The sequence below is a fragment of the Cladophialophora carrionii genome (assembly GCF_000365165.1).
Source record: "Cladophialophora carrionii CBS 160.54 unplaced genomic scaffold supercont1.2, whole genome shotgun sequence".
In the NCBI taxonomy this organism is placed as follows: Eukaryota; Fungi; Ascomycota; class Eurotiomycetes; order Chaetothyriales; family Herpotrichiellaceae; genus Cladophialophora; species Cladophialophora carrionii.
In genome coordinates, this window is record NW_008481827.1 from 1141416 (window position 1) to 1159025 (window position 17610).

The window sequence follows — 17610 nt, forward strand, 5'->3', positions numbered from 1 at the left end:
GTTCGTCTACCTTGTCATGATCCTGTTTGGTCAAGCGACCGACGAACGGGACCTCGCTAGTCACGGACGAGAATGAGGCCTAGAGTCACGCTCTCAAATGCCGCCAAGTCGCTCTCTGACAGGGGCAAAGCTCGTTGGTTACCAATCTAGCCGCAATGTTGCCAGCAAAATGCCTGAAATCCGCGCTTCTACAGCCACCGCACAACGTCCTGCGAGACAAAACTCACTCGCTACAAGCGGAACAAGCTTCCAGTCCTTCAGCTTCGTCGATCAAGATGGCCAACTGCGAGCGCCCTTCAGCCAAATGGGAATGGTGATGGGAAGTCCGGACGCCAGCTACTCGCATGGCCCATCGCCTTTTCGGCTCACCCTATCTTGACCCAAGCCCTCCTCGGTTCTGCCTCTCGCCACGCCTTGATATGAATCTGGCCGACAGCAATCCTTTCAAATACACCGTCGCCAGATTGTAAGACCAGGACGTTCATCAACGCACTACCCGGCCCCTTCGTGGGGAACTCATAGGGATCGAATCGCTTGATATCGCCCTCAGCCCTGCTCAGGGCGGCGCGGTCTCCATACATATCTTTGGTCTGCGAGATCGCGACGAGGGGTTTATCATTCAGCGTGCGCAGCATCTCAATGTTTTGTCTGACAATCTTCGCGTCTGTGGAAGACGAGGAGGAGATCCGCTCGAGCAAAGCATGGTAGTCCATATGTTCGAAGAGAATACCGCAGTGCTTGCCATTCTTGTCGTGAATGCGCACGACAGCCTGCTTCGTCTGCAAATACACGTGTCGAACGCTACTCAGGTAATCCGGTGCTCTGCCTGCGTAGACGGAGAATCCGGCGTTCAAGACGTGAGGGACAAACAGGTGCAGCGTGGTATCTGGCGTTGCTTGTCGCACTTCTACGCTCATGCGGCCGAAATGTGCCCTCAAGAGTTCGGGTGAGGCTTTGGCGGTCTCGTCGAGACAGGGCCGCTGGTACCCGCCCGGGCGGAGTATTTTGCCGGCTCGAAGGATGTAAATTTCTGCAATGAGCGACTCAGGAGGGGGTTCTTTGTCTAGTGGTAAAAGGCGGTAGTCAACACCACCGATCCAGCCTGCCCAGGACCATGTTGGGAAAGTATGCCCCGTTGTTGCAGGCGTCGACGGAATGGACGAGGCCGCAGGAGATGGAGATGTGTCTGTTGGCTTCCTCCCAGGTCTTTCCTTCAGCGTCTTGGTTGGAGTCCACAAAAGGGCCAGGTCAAGGACGGCAATGGGGAGGCCATGCAAAGTCTCGCTTTTGAATTCCTTTTTGAATGCTGAGAGCATTCCGGAGAACGCATCAAAGATGTCCGTTGGCAGCGTCAAGTTGCGTGTCGTGTACATCTCCACCAGTTCGCTGTAGGCCTTGAAGACCCCTTCTAGATGATCCTGTGGCGGGATGCCACGTAGCTTCCTGAGCTCTGAGACTGGGTTCTTGATAGTGATGGCGGTCGTCTGATCATCGTCGTTCTCGTCGTCCTTGGAGTTGTTGATATACTTCCCTTCCAAGGTGACTTCGCAGAGGATCTTCTCGTTGCACTGAAAATACACATAACTGGATGAGAAGTAGATGTTTCGACGCGCCAGCGTCTGTTCCTGTAAGATCCAGCCACGCGTATTCCACATCGAGCTTGTCTGAGCAAAGGAGAGTGGATGGGGAGTGGCGACGATGCAGACCGCTTCTGTCTCGGCGCCGGGCTCGTCTCGCAAGGCCAGATCCGTGGAGCCCTTGGTGATTTCGAGCACTTCAATCCTTTGAGGAGATCTTGAATTGGCTGTAGCACCTGGTAGTCCGCCATTGGCATCAGTACCGGAGAGGGCCACCAAGTTAGCGAATGCTTTCTTGTACACGATATCCATCCGCGTTATATCTCGTTTGCGTCTGACGGTATCGTCCTGGATTATGCAAAGCGCATCGGTCCATAGGTACCGCTCGCCCATGGCTCGAACCACAGTCATCGCGTCCCTTATTGTGTTAGGGAACTCTGACGGATCCAAGCTCGACTTTTGCAGGCGATCCTTGAGCAAGGCGATCGTGGTAGTGGCAATGTCAACTTTCCCCCAGACGTAGCTGAGAGTCAAATACCTCTCTGCGGATGTCGCAGAGACCAAGCAGTTGTCCTGAACGTCAACCAGAATCAATGGTATGTCACCGGCGTATCTGTGACTGTCGCCCAGATTGTTGCAGAGTTCTCCATGGTGACTATGACACTCGTAGAGCCAGCCACGTATTTTTTGGAAGTCTACTCTTTGATCTCCTTGGTCAATCGGAAGTCCAGCTCCATGCGCATTTTCGAGGACAGATCTCAAACTGGATACTCGTGTTGTTTGTCTCACGGCTGCTGGCAGATTTCTGTGGTTGACGATTCTCAAGGCTCCAACAGTCATCATGCCATATTCCACGCCCAGCAGAATCTCGCCAGAAGGGAGTTTCTGCGCATGAAATTGTGTGCCTTGAATCTCTCGATCAATCTGAGCCAGTTGCGGATGCAGGGAGCTCCCCTCGTCCGCTGAACAGAGGGATAACACCAAGCGACAGATGGAACAGTGCTTCCTGGTGAGCAGCTGAGCAAATGTCCCAAAGGGAAAGTATTGCTGAGTATTCCAGGTAAACGTCGCGCCAGGTTCCGCAGGCTTGAGCAGCTTGACGTATCTGCATACCCGGCAAAGTTTAGGATTGGGGGGTTTTCCTTGCTCTTTGTCCTTTTCAAAGCTCTCACGTTCGAGTCGGGCTTCTCGAGCTTCGTATTCAGCCCACGACTTTGGTTCTTCCTCGTCATCGCTGTAGCCTAAGACGCTCTTGACGTTGCCCTCCATGGAAATGATGATTCGTTTGCGCAAAGGGTCGACTGCCAGCTGCCTATGGCCGAAGAATGGGTCGATGTGATCGTCCCGGTTGAAGGCGCGCACTCGGGCTCGTCTGTTCCCATCTTCGGCATTGTTTGCACTCGTTTCGTTCTGCAGCACTTCGATACCAGATCTGATCTGCTCTTCCGAAAGCCGTTCGTTGGATTCCAGATTGCGGGAGAAGACATTGAGTTCGTCGCCATGACGATGCGCCGTATGGACCATACTGTCGAGCGGCGTGCGAGATTGATGGACAACCGAATGCCATTTGAAGAGTTGCTCAAGAGCCTGATGTCTTACAGGGGCTTCCTCGGGAGCAAGCTCAATCTCTCTCAGGCACGTAGAAAAACGAATTAGACCTTCCGTGGGGACCTTTGGTTGGGTGATGTTGAGCTTCTCGTTCCATGCCTTAATGCTGTCCAACGCGAAGGCAACGACCTCGCGCAAGTGCCTAACATCGTGGGATAATAGACATCGCTGGGACAGGATACCAGTTAGTGACAGGTTGGTTGAGTGTCGCTTTGTATGTGCTTTTTGTACTTCATCTCGTAATGCGCGAGCTTCTTCGAGTGCATTTTCTACTGTCGCCAACGAGTCTACCACCAGGATGTACTCCACAAGATGGGTCAGGTAGTCCGCGACGTGGTCCGGTCGAGTCTGATAGGTGCGTGGTATCAGCTGAAGCTTGGCCTTCGAGTACTCGACGGCAGCTGCCAGATCGGCAATGGCATTTGTCTTAGTGTACTTCTGGTTGTGCAATATCGCTAGTAGGCGGAGGATCTCTGGGGCCCGCTCATGTGTTTTCCCGACTGTCTGCAAACCGACCTGAAAGCCGACGATAGCGTGTTCAAGATGTTGTATGTCCTTTGTCTGTTCATATCTGTCGTGTAGGATGTAGGCCCTCACCAGCAGTGCCGCGGCATGCTGAGGCGAGCTCGGCGGGAAACGTTGAAGTTGTTCTTCGATCAGCGACAGGGCTTCTTCTGCATCGACCGAGCGATGATGCATCTTGTATCGAGCGTGTAGCCGAGCAGCCAGGTTATTCGTGCTGAGCTGATGTTCCACATTGGCGGGCGATGATAGTCTGAGGACTTCTCTGCCACAGGTGATGGCTTCATCGAGATCCGCGGAGTCATCCTTCAATTGCGCTCTGTGCGACACGCTGTACCCCAGATTTTCGTAGATTGTACGCAGCAAGGAAGTATTTGTTGGCAGAGCCTCATCTCTTGCTTGCTTCGAGTGGGCAATGGAATCATCAAGCACGTTCATGGATTTGGTCACGTCAAAGACGGTCATTTCCAGGTACGCCAGCTTGTCGAGGAACTTGGCTCGTCGTTGCGAAGGAGTCTTGAGCAGGCGAATGATGGCTTGATAATGCTGAGTGGCTTCCGTGAGGCGAGACGGGTCGCGGCTGGCATTGAAGAGCATTTCTGCTATCTGAGCCGACGCCTCACGAGCCTCGATCTCCTCATCGGGGCCGAGAGTGCCAGTGGCTATCAGTTGCCGAACCAGCGTTAGCGATTGCAGTGCCTGTGCTAGTGAGTCTGCCATTTCTGCTGTCACAAGTAGGACCTCGTGAGACGGATGGTCTCAGCTGCGTCAGTTGCTCGTGTGCGGACGAGAGAACGCACGAGAAGAGGCTGTAAGCTCTGACTTGTACCTACTGAAGACGTTGCTGTATTGACGGCTGGCATGTTATCCCCAGTCTGATGAAGAGGACTGAAAGAGGAGCGAGCGAGACATTCCCATGTTGGTTGGACCTGAAACATCCGCGCCGTTCGAGAGCTCCCAAGCCTGGTCGAGACCGCAAGTACAAGCGCTGAGGCTTCAGGCTGCAGGCTTGAGGCTTTGTGGTAACATTCGCGCGATTGGGCGTGTTCTGAGTAGAGCGTGGAAAGGCAGCAGCTGTATGCGGACAGGAGAAAAGGCGGCACCCAGGCGGTGGCGGCTGTATTCGCTTAACTAATTTAGGGGCCGAAAGACCTGCGAGGAGGTTCTAGGCACTACGCATTGGGCACGGGGCACCATCCACTAGGCAGGGAGGCTAGCCTAAGCACTCGCTGCACTGAAGCAGCCACTGAGCCACTCACACAGCACGCGGCAAGCTCCGCTCCGCTACGCTACGATCAATTTCTCCGCATTTCAATTCTCTGAAACTTTTTTGGAGGCGAGGAAACTATCACACTATTTTGTCGCTGTAGTTTTTCTGAAGGCTGGGTTCTTTCCTATCTCTACGGTTTGCACCGATCTCTTCATCGTTCGCTTCCAAAGCATGGACGCAGAAGACTTCCCCACCTCTCCGGCCAAGCGCCAGAGGACGGCCTCGCCAGAAGCGACCGAACCCGACGTCCACCATCCTGAGTCCTTACCCGCAGTCAATGGCGCACTTGAACCCCAACACAACCCTTCAGCGCAAGCGCAGGAGCAAGAGCTGGAGCCCGTGGGGACGGTGCAGTCGAGGGAAAACAAGCCTCAAGACGTAGCGTCGGAGGAGCCACCTTCGAATTCACTCCTAGACGTGTTGATGCAGCAGGTCGAGGCCGAGTCCAGTTCGAATCCTCCCGCGAGAGTCGAAGACTCGCTGTCTGTGAGCCATGTTGGCGCTTCAACAGGGGGCAAAGATGAAGGCTTGGCCAGCACTGATGGTCATGACCTGACAACTACTGCAAATGAAGAGATGGCAGCAAGTGTCGTGCATAACGCCGTGGAGCCGATGCAGCTGACGGACGGGTTTCTACCCGCTACAACTGAACAGGTCGTCCCAGGTACCAATCCCTCCGTATCGGCCGTGGGGGATGCGATGGATGCTCCTGTTTTCGTCGATCACAATTCTATGGACGCCATACCCCCAGAACCAACGGCCGTACCTGAAGAAGCCGGGGGCGCTGAGTGGGAAGTTGACTCCTCACCATATAACTCTTCCTCAGAATCCGATACTTCCTCCGACGACAGCTCCTCAGAAGAGGACAGCGACAATGACGCTGACGGTGACTATGCCATGCTAGATCCCGAGGAGGCCGCACGAATCCTCATGCAGGCTGACGGCGGATCCGACGATGAAGAGGGACCACGGAAGAAAGAAGGTGGTCCACTGCGGACGGCTAATGAGCGCATGGAAGAAGTCATCCCCAAGCCTGACATCGTCGTAACCGACGACATGAAGATTGAAGAGCTAGGCAGCGTGGAGTTTGTGGTCGAGAGTACAGTGGTTATCAAGGCCAAGACGTCAGGGGAGTATCGCGTCCTAGAGGCTGGCTCCTTGATATGTCTCAAAGATCGATCGGTCGTGGGTGTGGTTGCCGACTTGATCGGGCGAGTCGAGGAACCCAGATACACCATACGATTCACCAACGATGACGCTATCAAAGAAGCTGGCCTGTGGGAGTCTGGAACGACGGTGTATTATGTTCCTGACCACTCGACCTTTGTTTTTACTCTTCCTTTAAAGGCCATCAAGGGAAGCGACGCATCCAATTTCCATGACGAAGAAGTGGGTGACGACGAGATGGAGTTCTCGGATGACGAAGCCGAGGCCGAGCACAAACGCCAGATGAAAGCCAAAAGGCAGGGTCGGTCGTTGGAGACTACAGGCAGAGGAGGTCGCGGTGGCCCTAAATTTCTCAGGGGAGCACATCGTGGCGGTGGTGGGGGTAGAGGAGGACACTATACCGGCAACGGCTCTGGCAGTGCTGACGGCTCAGCCTACGGCAGTGGCTCCCTGGAGATGAACTACGATGATGTCTCGATGCCCAGCACCACCGAAGATGGCTATACGCCTCTGCAGCGGCCCGCTGACTTGACGGACATGATGGCCAGAGGAGAACAACGGCCAGAACGTGGCGGACCACATGCCTTGCCACCACCGCCACCACCGTCACATTTTAGGGGAAGCGGCGACTTTCGCGGGCGTGGCAGGGGATACGGCAGAGGAGGACGAGGCGCGTTTCGATCGAATCGTGGTCGCGGTGGCTTCAATCAGCCTCGCGACAATCATTTCAATCAAGATAATGCTTCAGCCCATCAACAGAACGGCTTTCCACAACAACACGGCTATTCTCACCAGAACCATTTCACAGCGCCACCCATCCCGAACATCAACGTTCCCACCACACCGTCCATAACACCGCAAAGCGTCACATACCCGCCGATGACCCCCTCGCCCATCACACCACTACCAAATGTATCATTCAACTTCGGCCGCGGGTTCCCAGCGGCTTCCACATTCCCCTCCTTCCCGCCTCCACCTCCGGGCATGCCGGGCTTCCCTCCTCCACCACCTTTCCAACACAACTTCAACTTCCAGCATCAGCAGCAGCAACATCAACAGCAGACACATCAATCCCAACATCAGCATCAACATCAGTCTCCACCTCAACCCTCCTATGGTGCAAACTCGACCGCAGGCGACGGACAAAATACCTACCTGTCTGGAGCTTGGGCTAACAACCCAACCGTTGCGGCGGCTCTGCAGAGGCAGATCGAAGAGCACAGGAGAAACCATGGGTGATGAGAGTGACGATTCCGCAGGAGCATGAAATAATTGTGTAAAAATAGGGTTGGATGGCGTCCCAAAAGTAACCGTGCTTATAAGAACGAGCTCAACAATCAGACGTGTCACTCAAGTGATCGAGCAACTGACAATACAACGATATCTCAGACCATCTAGCCATTTATCCCTTTTCACGCACCTGGCTAATTAGCTCTTCTTCATCTTCCATCTTCCACGACTTTTCCATCTACCTTATTTTTATTGCTACGTGTGCTCTATCATTTATCATCCTGCCTGCCTTCCCAACGATAAATCGATAGATCGAAGCGAAGTGACAGAAGACCGACTCTCACCGACTCTACGAGCCGTGTATGGTCGAGCGAGCGACCTACCTCGCGCATCTTAGGCACCAGGACCAAGAACAACCTCCTACACGAAAGAAGCGAACAACCACAACGTCAGCAAAGGCACGTTTGTCAGAAAAAAACACCAAAAAAAACCGAACACGATGATCCAAAGGAACGGTACGGGACGAAAGAAAAACAAAGAGGAACACCATTAACTCACCCGACTGATCGGCCCGCCCAGATCCCTGACACGAATCCCCGTCCACAACTCAAACTGCCACATGCCCTGCGTGACGAGCGTTTCCAGCCCCTGCACCGTCCGCCACCCGCCCAGCTGCTCGGCCATTTCCATCACGGCCGTCCTCGCGGGCTTGTACGCCAACTCGAGGAGCGTGCGCGCCGGAGGAGACGTGCCTTGTCCCTTGGGCGCCGAGCTCGTCGCGCTGCGTTTCGAGTGCGTGAACACGGCCTTTAGCGCCTCGCCCAGGACGGGATCGATAGGGATGTTGGCGGGGATGGTGGCGATGGCGACGACGGGCAGGCCGGGCCGCGCGTCCGCGGTCGTGTTGGTGGTAGTCATTTTGTCGACGACGGCGTCCCCTCCGAGCGCCGCGTCGAGGACGACGAGGTCGTAGACTGGCGGGAACGACCGCGCCAGCTCGATCATCTTGCCGTGGTTTCGTCCGAGGAGGTAGATCGGCTGGTATCCCATCGAGTGGAGCGTGTGGATGGCCGCTCTGGCGGTGCCGCCGCCGCCGATGACCAGGGCCGAGGGGTCGGCGTCGCCGAGGGCCGCGGACGCGCCGGCCCCGCGCAAGCAGTCCGCCATGCCGAGATAGTCAGTGTTGTAGCCTGTGAGCGTGTTGTTGCCGGTCGGCACGATGGTGTTGACCGCGCCGATGAGGCGGGCCGACGCGTCCACGGCGTCCAGCAGCGGCATGATGTCCAGCTTGAGCGGGATGGTGACGCTGGCGCCGCCAAAGTCCGCTCGCCGGATCGTCGCCTTGATGACCTCCAGGTCGGTGGTCTCGCAGAGTTGGTACACGTGCGGGAGTCCCGTGTGGTGGAACAGCGTGTTGTGCAGGGCCGGCGACTTGCTCGCTGAGATGGGCGAGCCGAAGAGGTAGAATTGCTTGGGTGAGATGGAGCCCACGAGCGTGAGACCTCTCCGGATCTCCTGCGCCGAGAGTTGTCCCGGGGCGGCTTTGAAGGGGAGGCTGGGATGAGACACCGGGGTCATGAACCCGTTGAGGATGCGCGAGATCTGGCCCGTCGTGCCCATGTTGATGGCGATGAGCGGGAGGTCAGGATGTTGGCCGTGGGACCACTGCTTGAACCGGCGGAGCGCGAAATTGTCGTCCAGCGATCCCGCGACGCCGATCAGCTTGACGATGTCGGCCCCGTGTTGTATGCATTTGTTGTAGATGGGGATCCAACTGCCGGGCCGTGACCACGACAACATCCCCTGCGGGTCGTGATGCGAGGCAATGACTTTGGATTGTGAATTATTCTTGAACGCCAGGAGTTTGGTCAGAATGTTCTCCGGGAGAGACGCGACCTCCACGTCGACGAATTCCGCGCCCATCCGCATGGCCAACGTGCAGAGATTCAAGTACTCGGCGTGTGCATCGTTCGGGAACTTGCCGCCCTGTGCGAGCGTGCGGATCGTGAAGACTACGGGCAAGGGCACTGTCGCGCGGAGCAGGGAGAGTTGACTCGTCACATAATCCGCCGAGGGGATGTCGTTGGGCGAATTTGGATCCTTGAGCAGGTCGACGCGCAGTTCCACCGCATCGCTGCCGAGACAGACTTCCGGCAGAATGCTCAGATGGGGTCGCAGGTCCGGGAATGTCAGCGCAACGAAGAAGCTCTCCGACTTCTGCTTCACCTTGGAGAGAACATCGGTCTTGCCCGTTACGAACTGCAAGAACCGGTCGAAGTCTTCGGCCGCCTCGGACATCTGCTCGTTGGGGATACTCTGGCTGTAGTAGAGTATGTTGCTGCACTGTTCGAACCATGGCTTGCGCCGCAGCCATACGCCCATCATGTCCTCCACGTAGGCCGGGCGGGTCTTGTCGATCTGCAGGAAATCCATCACTTCGGCGATATCCCGCTCCACGAGCAGAACGTGCCCTTTCTTTTGATGCCAATCGATCAGCAGTTGGCGGGCTTCAGCCGTCTCGACGATGCCGCCGCCACAGGCGAAGATGTAACCGTTCGACATATCCCTCATGACGGATTTGAGCAGGTTAAGCTCTACCTGCCTGAAATGATCCCAGCCATGCTCACGGATGATCTCGGGGATGGTCTTTCGCTCGCGGACTTCGAGCTCTGTATCTAAGTCGACTAATTTCTTGCCGAGTGAGCGAGCAGCCCATCGGCCGGAGGTTGTCTTCCCGGCGCCACGCATGCCGATGATGAAAATTGAGGCGGCGCTTCTATCTAGTTTCTTCGCGCTCGAGGTGGTGGCCGCTTCGAGTTCGACACCTTGCAGCTTCACGGCGAATTGGCGGGCCATGGTGTCCCACCAACCGGGCCATGTTTTTCCCGTGCATTCTTTTTCGAGAATAAGGGTAGGCTGGGGGGCTGCGAGAGCGAGAACGCTGAAACTCATGGCGACGCGGTGGTCGTCGTAGCAGTGGACGCCTCCGGGCGGTTGTTGTAGCTGCGAGCGATCGATACCGTCGATTTCGATACCATCGTCGAATTGCCGGCAAGTGACGCCGAATTTGGCCAGTTCGTCTTCCATCGCTTGGATGCGATTGCACTCTTTTACTCTCTGATTCGCGATGCCGTAGATGCGTGTGGTGTTTGACTTGCTTCCTTGTGCTACTGCTGCGAGGACTGAAGCTGTCAGGAAGGCGTCGGTCATGGGCTCCATGTCGATATTTGGTAGAGGTAGCAACTTGCCACTGCGTGGTCCTGTCACTGTGGTTGAGGAAGCTGTCTGCTTGACTTCGCACCTCATGGGTCGCAGGACATCTATGGCAAAGGCGGAATCACCTTGAAGAGACGCTGAGCCGATGTTTGGGATGGTGCACGTCGTGCCTGTCATCGCGGCAATGGCGAGAGGGTAGGTTGCGGAGCTGGCATCACTTTCCACGACATATTCTTCCGGATTTCTGTAGGTGCCTTGCGGGATGTGGTAGGTATGTTCCTCCGTCTTTGACTTCTGGACTTGCACGCCAAAAGAAGCCATCATTGCGATCGTCATGTCAATGTAGGGCTGTGATACAGGCTTGCCCCCTACCAGTTTGAGACTGACAGGTTTCTTCGCATAGGGCGCACACATTAGTAAAGACGAGACATATTGCGATGATACCTTCGCTGCGAGTTTGATTTCGCCGCCATTGAAGCCGGCTGAAGCTGCAATATTGAGTGGAAGGCTTCCGTTGCTCTCCATGTACTCGATCCCAGCACCATTACCCTTCAATGCATCGACAAGGTCACCAATGGGCCGTTGCTTCATTCGAGCATTGCCAGTCAGAACTGTTGATGCCACATGACTCTGTCGCGTCAGTGTCGCAACCGATGTCAAGAATCTCGCAGCCGTGCCAGCATTGCCTAGGTACAGTGGGTGCTCGGTGGCCTCGAGTCGACCACCGTTGCCGTTCACGACCAAGACCTCACCGTCCTCTTCCCAGGAGAAGGTCGCGGCTCCAAGCCGAGTCAGTGCTTCCAGCATGACTTCGGTATCCGCCGAGGTGAGCAGGTTCTTGATTCGGCAGGTGCCTTGGCCAAGAGCGGCGAGGACGAGAGCTCTATTTGAAATGCTCTTTGAGCCTGGAGGAACGCAGACGACGCTGAGATCTCGTGGCACGCCAGGGACCACCTCGACGCTAGGGGAAAGCACAACCCGCAAATCAGTGTCCGAGACAACACTGGCCTTCTGCTCGTAAGTCCGGCCAATCGCTGACAGGAGGACTACTTTCTTTTTTGCGCCATCGTTCTTCTTGTCGACGCCCATCTTCTTGAGCATGCCGTCGACCGTGCAGACCTTGCCACCGGAGAGCTTCCGGACCTTTTCGTCGTCAAGCCGTGTTGGCAAGCCATATACTGTGAGACACTTCTGCAGACGGCCGACTGCAACTCCGCTGAGGATTCCGAGGTAGCGTGAGAGTTCAGCTTCTTTGATCATGCCAATCGCAACACATTCGCCATGTAGCACTTGAGGCGTCAGGAAAGCTTCCATTGCATGCCCAATCGAGTGTCCGAAGTTCAGCAGGTTACGAAGGCCAGTTTCTCTCTCGTCGATGGTCACGACGTGGGCCTTGAAACTCGCAGATGCAGAAATAATTCGAATGAGGATGGTCTCGATGTCTTTGAAGCGAGAGGCACCTTTGCTGATGTCTGCATTCACAGCAGCCATAATACGTTCCGCGTTGCGCTCAAGTGCAATGAACTCCTCCTCGTCGGAAATCGCAGCGGTCTTGATAACTTCGGCCATGCCATTGATCAGCTCTCGTCGAGGCAGAGTTCCGAGAAATTCGAGATCGATGTAGATTCGCTGTGGTTGCCAGATAGCCCCCACGAGGTTCTTGCCTAGAGGTGTGTCGATAGCTGTCTTGCCACCAATAGACGAATCGACCATGGCGAGCAACGTTGTTGGAACCTGTACATATCGGACGCCCCGCATATAAGTCGCCGCAACAAAGCCCGTCAAATCGCCGACAACGCCGCCTCCCAGAGCAATGATAACTGTATCTCGACCGCATGGTGGGCTCTGGCTGAGTAACCAATCCTCGATATCGTCTTTCGTTTGTCGAGATTTTGAACTCTCACCAGGCGGGATCTGATGCACCAGCAACCGTGACGGGCTCGATTTCTGCTGTGATGCTGCCTCGAATGCTTCCTGGAAAGATCTGACATACAACGATCCCAGAGTGGTGTCGGTGATCAAAACATAAGTGGATGACTCAAGGCTCGTGAGTAAATCCGAGGCCACATAATTGCGCCATAGTCCAAAGTTGATGATTATGCTCTCTTTACCGAGGAGGCTTACTCGCACCTCCTTCGCCGTCCCATTGACAAGTGACATGTTCGCGCATGAAGAAGACGCAGACTTGAGTAGACTGCCTCAGAAGCAAACACTGAACAGAAGCGGCATCGGAGCTTGAGATTATTTTCATGTCTTGGCGCCGCCCGTTAAAGCACTAGCGCTAACACTAGTACAGCCTCGCATTAGCGCCTCAAGCCTCGAGTCGAGGCTGAAATGCGGAGTATCTGCGGTGTGTGCGTGTGCAAGTAGGAATTAATTAAGAAACCCCTTCCGTCAATCAACCAAGGGTATTCATTGGCCGAGGCGCGAATGGACCAATATCCGCTCATCCATCCTCATGGGACCCACTGCGACAGGAGTAGATGTGATCGAGCTCACCTGGGTTCGAACGACTGGTTGTTGACGAGAAGCCTGCCCGGTCCTCCATTTTGGGCCGTGAAATGCTCAACATCTGGTGACGCAGTCGGCGACAGCACAGCTTCATGCACATCCTCGGCTGTCCAAGGGCCTGGTCATGTCGAAGCACCATGAGTTCGCCAACGCTGATACGTTGGGTCAAAGAAGGAAGCGAGAAAATCGTGAGCGTCTGACTTCTGGGTGCGCAACTTGGGTCCTTGATAGAGGCCGCAAGCTCGGAAAACCCGTGGTGGAAAATAGCATGCCAGTGGATGTCCCTACGCTGACCAAGGATACCACGCAAAGATGGAATCGATTCTTATGGCCCTGGAGTCCGTCCGTCGCTCTGGAAAATCGAACACAAAACACACGGACGGAAGATCTACACGCTATAAAACACGTTCTGAATGTTCCGTCCTGGCATTATTTCCCAAATTAAGTTCCTACAGAACACCTTATCTTGCGGTAGCGCTGTCATTTCCTGCCTGAAGATCGTAGCCAATTCCTGGACCGCTCAACTCAATTCATATCCAGGGCCGGTCGATGTCACATGTCGTTGCACGTCAGGATCCGTCGTCGGACCTCAGGGTTGTTCATCCGTCGCCTCCATGGTGGTGGGCGACTGCGTCATGGTGGTCGAAGGATCAATCTGCACAGAGCCCGTCGTGCTGGGCTGTGTGTTGACCCGAGGAAGTGAGGCCTCGGGGGAAGACACTGTGGCATTGTTGTGAGTGGCAAGTTGTGCAACAGCCGCGTCGCTGCTGGCGGGAAACGCAGAACTGGTTGTTGTGACTGAGCCGGTATGGCGAGGCTGGGGCGGAGGATGATGCAGAGGGGAAGACGGGTTGGGAGCTTGAGCTGGAAGCTGAGGCTGAGGCGCGCTCGTCGCTCCGTCCGAAACGCCTAGAATCACCTCCGTTGCGAGCCTATTCGGTTTGTTGAAGGGCTTCGTGTAGTCGTCCTGGGAACTTCGAGGGCCTACTGTCCGGGATTCGACATACTGCGGACCCATGGCGTCGCGACCCTCTTTGAGTGCGTGTTTCTTCTTCTTGTACGTTTCCCACCATGAATTGTTGCCACTGCGAATATGGGGGAAGAGGTCCCACTTGTCCATGCTCTCTTCCTCGTCCCGCGTAAGCGCCAGCCAGGCGTAGAGATCTTGTCGCTTCTTGGACCGGTCCTCTCCTGGTGGCGAGCCACCACTGACCCATTTCTTGGCGTTTCCGTTGACCTCCTCGTGGAATTCATACGCCTCTGGCCACTCGTACACCTCCGCTTTCAGGCGGGAGCCGATCCAGCATTCGCGAATGTTGCGGAACTTCTTCGCATCCGCCTTTTCTGCGGCGCTTTGGTTTCCGTTGTGCTTGCTGGCTTTACCATGCCTATGTAGTATGGCACTCTTCCAGCCGGTAAAGGTGTTTATCCATTCCGAGTCGTCGCATCCAGTCTTCTTGATAAGCAACAACGTCGGCAGAACGATCAGCAACACCGTGTATATTTGGGTGGCCAAGTCCGCCATGCCAATAGCGACAATGTGCACAGCAAAGGCAAGCCATCCGATCGATCTCATCACGAAATAGGTCCTGGGGTTCAGGATGATCGGTCCCTCGATGAACAGTGATGGCGGTATGACCAGCTCATTCGGCATCTCAAAGGTAACGGCTTTCGAGTCAGATTGTATGATAAGGACTTTGATCGGCTTGCCCTCCCAGACCATTCCGAATTGGCCCTTCGGGTTCGGTTTCTGGTGCGCCGCCACAGCCTGGACCTGGTGGACTGCTTGCTTGTGCCCATTCGTAGGACTGGACGAGTCACTATGACTGGACCGATTTCCGCCATTTGGCGTCGGGGGATCTGGTTTTCGAAGTCTCAGACCGCCGTTCTTTCGGCCTATGTGTTCGTGCTTCCAGGCTTTGTATTCGTAACGACGGGCCTCGTAGGAATCACCCGTTGGGGGCCCGAAATTTGCGACGGCCTTGTCGATCATGGCATCCATGGCGAGGCGCTGCTGGCCAATGACATAGACACGAACAATGATGGAGACGATCATGGCCAGGGCGTTGGCGAAGCCATACCAGTCCGCCGACAGAATGGTCAACGCAACGAGGAAGCCGTTCAAAACAAAGCCAATCAGAACCGAAACGATTATGTCGTTCTTTCGCGATCTCGGCGGCGTGACCGTCCACACTACATAGTTACGGGTGGCCTCGAAATTCTGCGAGAGCATCCACCGGGTCAGCCAGGCAGCAAGGTCGGTTGTGTGAATGCCTTGAGAGATGTTGTAGAGGTTCCATCCCGCCGATTTCTCAGTAAATCGATCGCCAGCGATGACATATGCGCCGAGCAAGGGCAGATACTCTAGGTAGGCGCTGGCAACTAGTCGTCCAACAGCCGCATTGATCTCTTCAGCTCCCAGCAAGGTAACGAGACCAAGAGCGTCGATGTTGAACGGGGACCAATGGCGCAGAACATGCCACGGCGCCCACAGCGGACCTTCTGGAGCGGCAGTGTCGGCGGAAGACGCCATGCCAACGGTTCGATAAGCTTCTGACGGGCGGGGGAAGGATTTGCGTGGGTACGGACCGCCGCCCTGACAGCCGGAGGACCACTGCCGGTGTTCAACTCAGTAGACGCGTCGAGGTTTCCACCCAAGAAGACTATCCATGCTTGCAACAGATGAGGCATGTGTGAATGCAAAGGAGAGGAGAGAACAGAGACATGGCCTCTGGCGGCTGAAGATCTGCTCCCTTTCCCTGCCTGCGGGACAACCCGTTCTTTACCTCGTATGTTAGGCGACTCGAACCTCGAGTGTCTGGGCGATCGGCGGCTGGACGTCCCTGCCACGTCGCCTGAGTGGACGCCAGAGTCGAAGTCTTAACCCATAATGGCATCGCCTGTCTCAGCCTCATCGCGGGAACAGGGGGGGCAACATCGGGGGCGGCAACGACTGATCGCATGACTTGGGACATTCACCCCGAGAGAGAATGTCCAACGCTAGCTGGTAGAAGACCCGGTTCTTAGTCAAAAAGTGCGGACTCAAGGAGGGAGATGTGCTGAGAAAACAGCAACACTACTGAGCTCGGAACACTTCGCGTTCATTGTCGCAAGCGTCGTGTCACCATAAGTCAACCAAAGAACAACAAACTGAACGTGATGAATAGGTCTAAACAATCCGAGCAGGTTGAGAGGGCGCTTCGGGGCGATCCTGGGCGCACTACTTGTCTTCTTCCGCAACTCTTCACTCACCAATTCGTTCTTGAGAGGTGTTTCAGTGTGACACGACGCGTCAATGGCCATTGTTGAAAGAAGATTCATTTCGAACAGCCTCGACCTAAAACTTGAGGTCTCTGGCATCGGTACCAGTTATCCCTATGTATATTCGTATTCGGTGTGCATCTCCCCAAAGACTTGAAAACTGACGATGTGAGACAGCCTATAATGAGAACCCTATTGTAAGGTCTTGATCAGGAGACTTCCTGATGAGCATATAAAGATGGACACTGTGGCTACACCACTTGCCCTCGCAGTTCGGGTCTGGTGTTCCAGAACCTATGCTGTGCCGACATAAGATAGTGCAGACCAAGAGAACATTGTTGTCCGTGTCTCGCTCAATACGAGGTAGGTGCGAGCTGACCCCTTCGACCATTGTGTCCTGGTAAACTGCCCCGAGAAAACAACAGAGATCGTCGGCTCTTTGCGCAGCTGAAGCAACATCTCTGGCAGATTCTCTCCGACCGTCAATCCCCTTTGACTGGACCTGGATCCTTCAGCGAGATGCCATGGGCAGCGAAATCACCACGCAGTCGAGCTGCTGCCTCGTTCAATGTCTCGGGGGCGCGTCAAGGATGAACCGACCAAGGAGGATACTGGGGTCGTCGAGCATGATAGTCTCCTTTCGATCCCAGCAATGCTTCCGCGTCTCTCATCAACACAAACACAGACGGCACAGTACACAGGAATCGAAAGCTTTCCTCTTCGATCTACCGAACCAACTCGACTAGGAATTCGCTTGCAGGACCGGCCTTCTGTCGCACAAGATGATTCACCGCCAACCCGATCAGACTGACTCCTCTCCTCCGCTGCGTATTGTCCAATCTCGTCATTGCCCCGGTTGTGGTTGGGATTTCGCCAGACACACCCTGGAACGACCCAAGGTTTGCACTCGCGCGCAATGCAACGCTGCAGATCCTCGTAATCACGCTAGGAATCCCAAGAAAGCTCGTCGTCATTATCGCTAGGTTTCTGGTGCCCGGCCCGTTTGACGCTCACTCTGTCCGCAAGCCTCCTTTGGCCAAGCTGCGCTACACACACTTATCCAAGTCTGCGAGTCTTGCGGTGCGATCCCGAAAGTCATTACCAGAACCGCATCGGCCCAGAGTGGAAGTTGAGCGAAGAGCTGATTGTACAATCTGAACACGCTGCGGAAGAGCATAGTATGTCACATGGAAATAGAGTGGCAGCATGCCATTGGCATGTCTGGAAATAATATACTGGGGGAAAGAC

The 17610-nt window shown here is 55.2% G+C and overlaps 4 protein-coding genes across 4 annotated transcripts; 1 reads left to right on the forward strand and 3 right to left on the reverse strand.

The window, feature by feature from the left end:
* Nucleotides 1-365: 365 nt before the first annotated feature.
* On the reverse strand, nucleotides 366-4427 carry G647_02475 (uncharacterized protein; the record flags this gene model as incomplete). Its single annotated transcript, XM_008726824.1, has 1 exon — nucleotides 366-4427. One exon carries the CDS (start codon nucleotides 4425-4427, stop codon nucleotides 366-368), a length of 4062 nt encoding a protein of 1353 aa, XP_008725046.1.
* Nucleotides 4428-5148: 721 nt separating this feature from the next.
* G647_02476 (uncharacterized protein) lies at nucleotides 5149-7383 on the forward strand (the record flags this gene model as incomplete). The annotated part of the gene is made up of 1 exon (XM_008726825.1): nucleotides 5149-7383. One exon carries the CDS (start codon nucleotides 5149-5151, stop codon nucleotides 7381-7383), a length of 2235 nt encoding a protein of 744 aa, XP_008725047.1.
* Nucleotides 7384-7923: 540 nt separating this feature from the next.
* G647_02477 (3-phosphoshikimate 1-carboxyvinyltransferase) lies at nucleotides 7924-12750 on the reverse strand (the record flags this gene model as incomplete). Its single annotated transcript, XM_008726826.1, has 1 exon — nucleotides 7924-12750. The coding sequence occupies one exon, from the start codon at nucleotides 12748-12750 to the stop codon at nucleotides 7924-7926; it is 4827 nt and encodes a 1608-aa protein (XP_008725048.1).
* A 940-nt stretch (nucleotides 12751-13690) lies between these two features.
* Nucleotides 13691-15634, reverse strand: G647_02478 (uncharacterized protein; the record flags this gene model as incomplete). The annotated part of the gene is made up of 1 exon (XM_008726827.1): nucleotides 13691-15634. The coding sequence occupies one exon, from the start codon at nucleotides 15632-15634 to the stop codon at nucleotides 13691-13693; it is 1944 nt and encodes a 647-aa protein (XP_008725049.1).
* Nucleotides 15635-17610: the final 1976 nt, after the last annotated feature.